This window comes from Pinus tabuliformis, chromosome 1_2 (genome assembly GCF_031772625.1).
Source record: "Pinus tabuliformis cultivar Carrire ecotype Pingquan chromosome 1_2, CPIR1, whole genome shotgun sequence".
NCBI lineage: Eukaryota > Viridiplantae > Streptophyta > Pinopsida > Pinales > Pinaceae > Pinus > Pinus tabuliformis.
The window spans coordinates 57,616,607-57,628,934 of NC_142298.1; the positions used below are offsets into that span (position 1 = coordinate 57,616,607).

Genomic DNA, 12,328 nt, shown 5'->3' on the forward strand with positions numbered 1-12,328 from the left:
GCAATGGATGTCTTAGTGATGCAGTGACGACGATGACCTCAACAGTATGAAAAAGAGGATTGGTGGCTTGGTCTTGGAGTGGCACTGTTAGTTAAACTTCATTGTCTTGATGTTCGTCAATTGGAATCTCTATAAGAAGAATTGTGTGCAGGTTTTCCTCTCCAAGAGGGAGAGGTTTTGACGCTAGCAGAATGCCAACATCTTGTGTTCTTGTCTCTTTGTTATGATAGCTATTTAGTGATCTAAAAAAGACACACTAATGTTAAAGAATATGCTAAAAAGTTAAACATTAATATTTATCATGTAAAAGAAGAATCTTATTAACCTCGTGCCCCAGATTCTTCAACAGCCCGCAAGGCTTGCGTCCAAGGGAAATAGGGTAGGTTGAGGCCCTTAGGGGATACAATCAGCCTCCAAGAGGCTAGAAAGGGTGATGCAGGCCCTAGGAGGTCTGACACAGAGCCCTAGGAGGAAGACAATGGCCTTGGAGAGGGCAGATCCGGTCTTAGGAGCCCTAAAACTTAAAAATCCAGCTCTGGAAAATTTTATTTGCTTCAGATCTTCAATTTGTTGCAAATTCTTCAAAAACTGGTCCTACAAAAAATTTGGAGACTAGATCTTACCCTCAAGGGCCTAGATCTAGCTGTAATCCAACTCTTTCACTTGATTTCACCTACACAAATAAATTTACGAATACCCAAAACCCCAATATATACAAAAATATCAAAACCCCAAAACCTCAATTAGAAAAAATAACTTACAAATAATATTATACAAATCTATTTACAAATGTACAAATCTACAATGCTTTTAAAAGGGATTTTAAGAAATAATTTTTTAGAGATTGATAAATGGCTAAGTATACTTTGGAGAATAAATGGAAGCTACAACCTTAGTGAAGTTAGATAAACCATAAAAATATTTGAAGTCCAAACAAGGTCAACCTACATTCACAATTTCTGAACTTGGAGCCCAAAGACTAGGGAACTTGCAAACACTATATATTTTCTTCAAGAAAGTTTGTTAAACATATGGAGAATCAAATCACCTAAGATAGACCCAAAATATACCAATAGAATGTTCTTATTACCATTTAATGAATAAACAATCTTTTTATTATTTTTAGCACAATATAGGAAATCTTGTACCCATCACATACCACAAATCAGTAGATAATAAACACTATGAACTGCACCCCAAATTCTTTATTATGGTTCAAAAAACATTCCCAACGGGACAATAACGCTACATCAACTTTCAAAATTTTCTTAGCCAAACATCTAATGGCTTGAGACTCAAATGACTCATAATTTATAGATAAATCCTCCAAGTGGAAAAATAACGGCTAGCTGACTTGATCCTCGTCAAAATAATCTCGGCCGTCAAAAAATATTTGTTCATCTTTTAATCTCCACTGCCGAAAATATTTATTTGTGAGGAATTTTCGAATTTCTTATTTAACCCATTTTTTATTAGCTCAAAATTAATTATTTTGAACTAATTTCCTCAAAAAATTGATTTTGACTTAACCACCAAGGTCCAAGGGTTCAATTTTTCTTGAAATTTCCAATATTCCCTTGGTGGGGGATCTCCAAAAATTAATTTCTTTGATACCCACGATTTTTTCCATTTAGAGAATTTAATTTCTCTAACACTTTAATATTGATTCTAATTAATTAAATTTTTGGCTTAGGATATTAATTTATTTTTGCCAGAAAATTTAATTAATTGACACTTGAGGGGATTAATAATTTTTCCATCCTCTAATATTTTAGCCATGGTGTCTAAGTATGAGGGACCATGCATTAAAATATTTTTTACCTAAGATAATTACATTTTCAACTCTCAAAAGGGGAACACCCATTTAGTATAGACCCTCAAATAATTTACCCAATTCTGTGACACAATATGATCCAGTAGACCAAGTGATTTGTAATAAAACAATTTAGCCAATTAGCTTAAATTATTCCCAAACCACTTTTACTTAAGACTCGACTAAAACACTAGAACTCACCTAAGACTTTGATGAAGAATTCCACCCTAGCTTTGGGGTGAAGTTGGAGGGAAAAACTGTATTGACTATCCGTGTTTAGAAACATAGATAAGTCAGTGAGATGAAAAACCTCCTAGGATGAAACTCTTGCCAAAATAATAGGTTTACCTAGGTTGTTACATACATACATGGTCTTACTAGCATCATTTACATTATAAATTTGCAGAATGGGTTTACAAAGACTCAATGAACTGATGACTGATGATCCGATCCTTTGAATTTTTTTTGGCATATCTGCTTCCTTGGAACTTTGACAAAAAGTGTGTAACAGGACCTAGCTACATGACATGATAAGTCAAACAAGGGCGAGAATAATATTTGTTTTATGAACGAGATGAAAGTGAAAGGGGAAAAAATGGAAAGTGTTAAGTATGATTAGGATATGAGGTATGCTAATTCAACTATATCCTTAGTAGACTTGGCCCAATTCTTGACAACACTTACGTAAGGAAAGTTATGGAAAATTATGCCCCCAAGGGTATAATGCAAAAAAATAATAAAAAAATTATTGTTAAGAAGTGTTATTATATCATACCAAATGTTTACCATGTTCACGATTAGGTAAGAAACAATCAAACAATGTTTAGGCAAGAAACCCACACACAAGAGCAGATCACATCGATTGAGATATATATAATATGTGTAGATGCACAAAGTACCATTTATCTGTGTACATAATATTTGTGTACAATCATTGAGACATCTAAAAGAACTCATGAGTGATGTGATTCTAGATCATTATGTCTTTGATGGAAGAACTGGAAGAATTGACCTAAATTGTAAGAAATAAGTAGGAAAACTCATCTAAGAAGTAGGATGACACCCAAATGAGGGTGGCTCTAGAAGTAGTTACCTTGAAAGGGTAGTACATATCATGTGGGGTGCATCGTTTTTGTTATTTTTAGGAGTGATGCCCTGATTTTGACCTGATTTTGTACTTTCTTGAGATTTCCTAAATGTTTTAGTTTTCTTCTCCATTACTATATGATCCCATCCATGCATGTCACTTTAGAAAAATAGAAAGTCCAAAAATAAACTCTACTTGATGGCCATCAAAATTCACATACATGCTTTTCTCCAAAAAGGTATTGAGAAGCATGATTGCTTTCCAATAATAAGATAAGAAGATATAATTTTATTCATGTTCAAATGACCACAAATAGTTCAATGGGACTGCTCAGTACAATAGTATCAATACACTCTTGGAGTGCAAAGGATTGCCCCTACATAAAAAGGATGGAAATTAGATATAGTTTGAGATTAAAAATTTAACATCTAGAAAAGGCTTTTCCTAAAAATAGTAGCTTCAAAACTTGAAGAGTACCCTTTCATAAAATCACTTTATGGTACTCAACAGTGTAACCATATGCTAAAAAAAGTTATTTTCTAATATAGAAACTTTCTCAAAATAGCAAATCTCAAAATTGGAAAGTATCTTTTGGAAACAATCACCTTCCTATGCATTTTTCCGATGTTGGATGTAACATGCATGCATGTGTCTTCTAATAGAATTAGAACTGAAATCTGAATTGAAATCTCATGCAGAAGCACTAAATATTGAGACCACCATGCTGAACTGAAAATATTTGAAAATTGAACTTGGCTTGGTCTTGAATTTTGGAACCAAATGATGCACTCAAGAATGTGTTGAAGCTTAACATTGCTCATAAATATTAACCATCGTATCCTTTTTACATTTGAAACTCTATTGTTTTTCATTTCTTCAATTAAATTCCTTTTAACTTCTACATATTTTGATATTAGAAACTTGTGACACACCTACGTCTCGACAAGGCTATATTTCAAATATGGCATTCTCGTACCCAAATTCACACTTTCACCTAGTTTTGTATGTCTGAATCTTTAAATGTATCATTCTTTGTCCTTTGAGTATTCCTTCCAGCCTTAAGATTTTTGAAATGTTGTAGATTTATTAGTTATCCTTCCTTAAAATGTAAGCATACCATATCTTTTTTCAGATTCATTGAATTTGTGAGGATTGCTTGTAGTCTTGTTTCAATCTAAGCTTGGCCTTGCTCACTAGTTGTGACATGTTACAAAGATGTTAGAAGGTATGGCTTCTTTAGTGTACATGATAAAGGTTAGATGATTTCTTTTCTAGCACTCCATAAAAGGCCACCCATCTATCTTCAAGCTTTGACTCCTTTAGCTGCTTCCCACTTGAATGGATTTAGAGTCCTTTCTAATGAATAGAAAATAGAACATACAACTACCTTCCATGTACTTATAGATATGCATATATCTGTTATATTAATATCGGTTTCTTCATGAGGATGCATTCTTCTTTGCATTGATTTGGAAATTCATTTAATTGCAGGGTCGATTGTTTCTATCTCCAAGAATGATGGGATTTTATTCAAATATCTTTGGACACAAAACAAAATTTTTTATTCTATGGGATGATGTTGATGAGATCCGAGAGATATCACAAGGTCTTAGTTCTGCAGGTTTTGTGCTCAATCCCTCAATTTTGGTATTCACGAAGAAAGGTAGAGGAAGAGATGCCTACTCATATTCCAAGAGCTTGGATGCCAAAGGTCGATTCAAGTTTCAATTCCAATCATTTGTTCATTTTGGGTTAGCATATAGGTATGCCACCTTTTGTTTCAATGATTTCTATGTTTTATGTTCATTTCATTTTTATTGAATAATTTTTAAATCGTTTAATTTTGATTTCTTGGATCTGGAGACATGAAATAGCTAATATTGCTTGATTTTATTATTCATTATTTGTTCCATTTCTTGTTACTAATGTTGTCGCCTAAAGTGTACACCTAATAGCTAATATTGCTTGATTTTATAATTCATTATTTGTTCCATTTCTTGTTACTAATGTTGTCGCCTAAAGTGTACACCTAAGGCGCAATGCTCAGAACAGAGGCTGTCACTCTAAATCCCTATTCACTCTGTTTAGACTCCTAGCTAAGTCAAGGGGGGTAGTCCCTAAGGGTAGATGGAAAGGGGAAACTTGTTGGAACAAAAAGTTCTAAAAGACTTTAAGGGGAAGACAAATTATTATTAGAGTAACTTGGTTATTAATTAGAGCAAGTATGAGAAATAATGAACAATGTTTGTTAAGATAAGTGCAATTAAAATCAATGAGGCAGATACAAGATACATGTGATGAACCAGTGCCTTAATCAATGCTCAAATGTAAATTTAAAGACTTGCAAGTAAATATATTTTCAAGCTACAAAAAGTGCTGCAAGAAGTTGGAAATGGCACTATCTCAAATATGAGCAGATAAAGATAACTCGCACAACAGAAATAACTTGTACTTTCAAGAAAATGCTCAAGATAAGAATGACAATGTAAATAGACAATGAGAAATATAACCAAAGATGAGTACAAGAACAATGATATAATATTGCAAGGAAAATATAATATTCACAATCATAACTATGCCACAAGAGATGAAAAATTAGAAGGATGAAATGCAAAACTAAACTAGGTGGAGTGCAAAATCTTGGTTTATTTTAATTAAAATGTCTAATCTAGATGAAACCCTCTCCTCAATTGTTTTGAAGCTAGTCTCAAATGTAAGTTTTGGAGAGAAACCCATGGAAAGATAGCAAAGGCTATATTAATGATACTTTCCCTGGAGTTCTAACCACCTGAGCACCTGAGTGCCTCTGGCGCTGCAAGGACTGTGGCCTTGATGACTGCAAGGTCACTGTGTTAACCAAAAGTGAGGGTCTGAACTTCATCAAATTAGATGAAGAAAGTTTCCCTAACTTTCTTTCAACCAAGCTTAGGCTTGGAGGTAAATTTTAGGATGCAAAACAGATCTAAAATGCAAGGTGAGAATGCAGTGCTCTAGTGAGATACAATGATATCAATATTGCTTCAAGGGAAGTAAAATGCCAATATGCTTGCAATCACAAAAGGATAGATACCTGAAGGTCACTAGCTTATGACAATATTCAATGAAACAGTAGCAGTGATAGTTAAGGTTAGATGATTTAACAATGCCCAAAATGCCTTCAGGTGTGCTTATTCGAGAATGTTTCTTATTTAATTAATTGAAATTTGATGTTGGCAACACAATCTTAGGATGGCAGATGAAATTGTTAACAGTGATTTTGAGAGACCACTTGAAAAAAATTTAAATGCAAATGAAGCAAGACAGTATGTATCTCAATGCAATTTCACCAAGTGGCAAGGAAATGCACATTAGTATGAAATGCAATTAGGATGCAATGAAATGGTTAGCGACTAAATCTAAGTTAGAGGAAGTTAGTAAAGTTAGTGATTTCTCCTTTTTAAATAAGGAGACAAGGATGCCTTGGAATAAGATTCCAAGCTCCTTGAAAAGAGAAATAACTTCTATTAGTGAAATTACAAATGGAAGAAGCCTCTAGGACAGAGAGGAGGCTCTTCTTGTCAAGGAGTTACAAATGCTGCTTTCTTTACGATGGGAAGTCTCTCTTCAAGAGATAAGTAGATTCACTACAAAATCAGTCTTCGAATGATTCAGATCTCTCAACAAGTTGATGACAGTGAAGAGGCTCCTAGCCTAAGAGGCTGAAAACTCCAATTTCCTTCAACGCAAAGGCTCACAAATTATGATTGAACTTTGCTACAGGGAAAAGTCACTTCCTTGGTGATAGACCCACCTGCAAAACCAGAGGCTAGACACCAATGATCAAAATCACTCTAAAACCCTTAATGCCAACTGCCAAAAAATTTAATTTTTATTTAAATGTTAAGGGAATTTAGATTATGGTTCAGGACTTGAAACTTTTCAATTAATGGCAAGCAATCAGACCACTTCCAGACTCATGGCTAGGTCAGAATTGAACATGATAATCTATTGTAAGATTTTATTATGGTGAAAACTCTTTTAGAATAGGCTCAGAATTCTTCAAAAAGAAATCAGTCCCTTATACAGCGAAAGAAGCCCTCTTCAAGGTTTCTTTCTTCAGGAAATCATCGAGAATGGACCAGATCCTAAAAGAATAACAACTGCCACAAAGTTGCCAAGAAATGACCCTCCAGATTCCATTTTTTTTATGCACTAATTCTGAAGACTATAAATCTGCTCACAGTTTGGGTAGAACATAGGCTCCAAAACTTTCACAATTAAATGATGAGCCAATTAAATATCAGATATTCTCCAAATTGATGTTAAAACCTTCAAAATTTCAAGTCTGTAATGCCAAGACAAGTTGTGAAATGTCAAAATCCCTCTCAAATCTTATATGAAACTTCTGGAAACACAAGCAAGGGTTAGAAATCAATTTATGCAAAGGAAATAAAGCTTTTAATGTCCGCAGATTTAATAAAATAAGATCAAGGCCCTTACAACTATATCCAAAAAAAAATTTACCAACGGATTAGAGCAATTCCTCAAACAAAAAAATTTGACGTAATAAAAAAAGAAATTCCTTAAGAAAACCTCTCACACCTCTGCAACAAATAAAAATACCTCTAAAACCCCTGCAGCTGGGATGCAATAGATTCAGAACTAATGCGATTTGCTAAAAAATTTATCAAGGCCCTAAAAAATATTTTATGTCAACAGATCAAGGGTTTGAAAGCTTTTTAAGCCTGTGGACCTGCCAGAAAATTTTCCAATCAAATTTTGTAAGGCCACCAAAAATTTTAGAAGATAAACCCTTCGATCTAGAGGCTAGAAATGGCCTCCTACACTTGTGGTTTCCTCAAAATCGTCTCAGATCATGAAAAATATTTGAAACCCCAAGAGGGTTTTGCAGCCCTAAAAAATTTATGCCAAATTCCTTGTGAAAAACCCTTTGATTTTGTGAAAATCCCTGCAAAACCAATGAGAATTATCGTGGGAACAATACAGGTAGAAATAAGACTTTAGAAATTTGTGGCCGTAACTCTAGAAAGGCAAAAATGCTTGTGGCCGTGTAAAATAAAATGGAAGTAAATTACTGGAACCACAAAATTGTAATTCTCCACGTCCCTACATGCTAGTGGCTTCACAATAATTTTGAAATCTAGGAATTCAATTGAGTGAGGACTGAGCCCTTCCTCCTTGGTTGGATCCTTCAGATTTTTAATCAAAGAACCTGCAGACAAATGATTTCAAACCCTACATCTCTTCCTTCATCTAGACCTGCGGAGATCACACAAAAAAAAGCCACACGCACACATACAAAGAGATGGAAACAAAGATTATATGTATATTATTCACAAAGTTTAAAATAATACATTTCAAATATTATATTTACAAAGTTTAAAATAAAATGTTTCAAATATTATTATTTACGAAGTTATACAAATATTTTCAAAATATATTTGAAACAAAATATTTAAAAATATATTTAAAATAAAATATTTAAAAAAGTATTCACAAATATTATTTACAAGTATTTCACAATGGGATTAGCTCTTAAAAAGCGAATAAGTCAAATAAAGCTCCTTAGATAGATTTTTTTGAAAATTAATATGGGTTTCTTTAGGATGGGGAACTAAGAAAACTCCCTTTAAAACGTCTGGATGATCAAGCCCTCGGGATGTCGACCATGGGTTCTCAATCATTATGTGCTAAGTAAATGAGTGGTTCAAGCAAGAAACTTCCCCAAATGCCCAACTCGATTACTTGGTTGATTCAAGCAAGAATTTCCCCAAGTCATCGATATTTGCTCAGAAAAATATTTCTACCAAAACAACTTCGACAAATCTTGTTAAAACTCAAAAGGAATAATTCACACAGTGACAAGAAGCCCTAGAGATTCAAACAAGAACTCACTAGGTCTAACTGATCAACAATGCTCAAATCCAAATATAGATGCAAACAAGCAACGATAAATCTAAATGGCTAATGAATTTAACAAGCATTCAAAACCAGGTAGAAATTATAAACACATGACAATACACATTACCATAATAAGCTGATAAGAACACCTTAGTATAACCCCTAAAGTTTTTTCTTTTATTAATCAAGAAAGATTACAGAGCTTCAGAACCGATGCCATCCAAAGATAAGATGTTACAGTGAGGAGCCTCAGGCTCAATTTATAGAAAAAATAAAGAGATCTAGACCCTCCTCCAAGTGGAAATCAGCTAGGTCCAAGAAGTTGCACAATTTTGACTTGATCCTGGAGAATAATGGCTAATTGTTGCTTGATCCATGCCAAAATTAAATTTTGTTCCTTAATCTTGATGAAGAAATTCGAATTCCATCATAATTCTCTTCTTTCCTAGTCCAAAAGATATTATTTTGACCTTTTTTCCTGAATAGAATTTTTTAATTTATCACCTTGGTCCTGTTACCCACCACCTTGTGGGTGATATCTCTAGGACAATTTTTTCTCCATGATGAGCCTTAGCCGGCAGCCATCAACCCCTTGATGCTTCTTACTAGCTCGTTGTGCCATGTCTCTACCACTTGAGCCAGCCATGTGGTCCCTCACCCACCTGTATTGATCGTATGTTTGAAGGTGGGCCTCCTGAATCTAAAGGTACATCTTGTCATTTGGTAATTGAGTATTGGGTTTAGTTATCATGGATTCTTTTGGGTATGGATTGATGGGGGGATTTGGCGGAAAGAGTGGCTTAGTTTGTGCTCCTGTCCCCTTGATCTCTTTTAGTTGTTACCCTTGGATCTCAGTCCAGTGGGATCTCCTTTATTGACCATTTGGTTCTAGGGTGGTATTATTTGGGAAACCACAATTTTGGGTGCGTGGTATTGCTCCTTTATCCACACATATCACTCCCTTTCCCCTCACTATACCGTTATTCATCTTTTCTCCCACTTGGGTCCATATTCCCATTCTGGGTCCACATAGGGCTAGCCTCCCTATTGCCTTCCCCCCACCTTGGGTCAGGCCTAGAATGATGCCCCGGAGGTTGAAGCAATTAAAAGAAAAAACAAAAAGCATAAATGGCCACATTTAATAGGAATTTGTACCACAAAATGCAAAAGATGGCCAGGACAAAAATAATTAGCACGTGGGCAAAAGCTGACACATGAGCTCTACCCCATCCATGGCCATCACCTTGGTTCCATAGGCCCTATATGAGCCTCCTTTATCATTCAGGAACCCATGATTGTCCCAACCCTTGGAGGGCAATGAACCACCCTACCTCAAAAGGGGGTAATCACTGCTATATTATACACATCATGCTCTTGTCCTTTGAGCCTTGAGTAGTTAATTAAAGAAAAATCGTAAAAAGGCAAAAGGCATATAAAGAAGGGTGGAAAAATCAAGGTTGGGGCACCTCATGTACAATGACTGCTCCCTACTATACATCATATACCCAGGTGTGTGCTTCCCCTTATCTAGCTACCCCTATGCCCCATTATGTGGCCCAGGGTTGCCCTACTCAATCCCTATTCCATCTCACCTATTTGTCACTTGCCACCCCCTTGGACATATTATCCCCTCTAAGGGCTGAAACCACCTAATGAGGTACTTGGCTAACCCCCTTTGGAGTTTGGAGACATTAGCACATGCCAAAGCCCACTACGGAAGGGCATGCCATTATGAAGTGCCCACTTTGTTATCCATGGTTTGTAAGCTCCTTTACCTGATTATTCTAATGATTGATTTTACTGGAAGCCTAGGAGACGCATTGGACCTTATGTAGGATTGCAGGTGGTTTCCATTTGGGTTTGGCATCCCTATATGGGATCCTGACCCCTAGAGGCCCACATTGGCACATGTAGGGTGTGCATAGAGAGCCATGGGAAGCAGACAACACTCCATAGATCTTCATGGATGTTCAGAGACTACTAGCGATCCACTTTTGGGACGATGGTGACATGATTGGTACACTATGCCTAGTAGGCCCCCACAGGAGCCCCACACTCTTGGCAGTGTCCCAACACTTGTACGATGTCATGGCAGCATTCATTCCACCACCTGGACCATTGCAGAGGATCTACAAACATCTCTGATTCATATGGAGATCCATAGGGTCATTGATGTGTCGCCCTTAGACCCACTGAGAGCATCACAGGTCTACTACTTGGAGAACAAGGGGCCACCCCCTTGTCAATCATATTCCGAGGAATTTATTCCTCAATATGGCACTTCAGGATGTTATTGAGGCTTTGGAGGGCCCTACAACATGCATACATCATTATTTGGTCCCTTGCGAGGCTTGTTTTTACTTTATCAGCTAGTATGGTGGGCTTGTCACCATTAAGAGTTATTATTTGCACATCCATATGCTAATTTGAATTCCTTAGGAGGCTATATATTGATGTTAGATACATTCATTTGTATCATCACTTGACATGGGATCTCTCTAGTCTTAGAGAATTTTTGCACTTTTTCCTTTGGAGGATATTTTTTGGAGATGGATGAATTTTGATGTATGGATTTGGGCTATTTCTCTTACCTTGGAGCTTTGTTATGCAAACGAATTGCTAGTTGGATATACTCTATAATGTTGTAAGTGATTTTTATCGTTGTTATTCTTGTTGCTGCATAGTGCTTAAGTTAGGGCTAGTTGTTGCATTATTGTAGTGTGGAATTGGGCAATGTTTTAGTTATTAAATGTATGGGCCAATGTTATATAAATGAAATGTCCTAGAGATTATTTATTTCGAGAAGCTTGCATCATTTGCTTTAAAGTATAAATTCTTGAAAGTTGTTTTTCTTTTCTTACTATCTACACTGGATGAAGTTGACTTTTTGGGCCTCCTTAATCAAGAATCCAAGTTCCTATTCATTACCATCCTTGACTCCATATCCCCAAGTGAATTAGGCATTGGTTCCATAAAAGGGTGATCATATTAACCTTCCTTTTTACCATTTTCCCCTTTTTCCAAAGTCTAGCCCCATTAGGTCACCTAGGGCATTGATTTCCTGACAATTGGCCCAAGGAAAAGATTCGATCTCCTATAGGCTAGTGCACTGGTGGGACCCTTCCCTCTCCTTCAAATTTATGACCATTCTAATGGTGGAATCTCTGGGAATCGCAAGCCCTAGCTCTAGGACTGAATCTTGCCTAGGCATCCCCAAGGCTAGACACTAATAGGATCAATTCAACCCTTTAATGTAAATATTCTTGTTTTGGCCCTTTCCCCTCACCTTGTCGAGGATAGGAATATCATTGGTTGTTACATTCCATCCCCGAACTTGGGCTAGGTCCACTTGGTCCCGTGTGGTCCCACTTTTCAATAAAGACTATTTGTCAAAGACCCTTTGGGAGTCCAAGTTTTCAAGGATTATAGGGATTGAGAAACCCCTTTATAAGCCTATTCTTTCCCGTCAACCCTCCAATCCTTGCCCCTTACCCCTGGTGGTGGACCAAGTCCCTTGCTTAAAGGGA

The 12,328-nt window shown here is 36.1% G+C and overlaps 1 protein-coding gene across 5 annotated transcripts in view; it reads left to right on the forward strand.

Annotated features, from left to right (window-relative positions):
- Positions 1-12,328, forward strand: part of LOC149204414 (C2 and GRAM domain-containing protein At1g03370-like) — a 514,970-nt gene that overhangs the window by 297,936 nt on the left and 204,706 nt on the right. For all 5 annotated transcript variants that reach the window (XM_089394709.1, XM_089394711.1, XM_089394708.1 and 2 more), the window contains one exon: positions 4,392-4,663. In XM_089394709.1, coding sequence (XP_089250835.1) covers positions 4,392-4,663 — 272 coding nt within the window. The remainder of the gene's footprint in view (positions 1-4,391; positions 4,664-12,328) is intronic.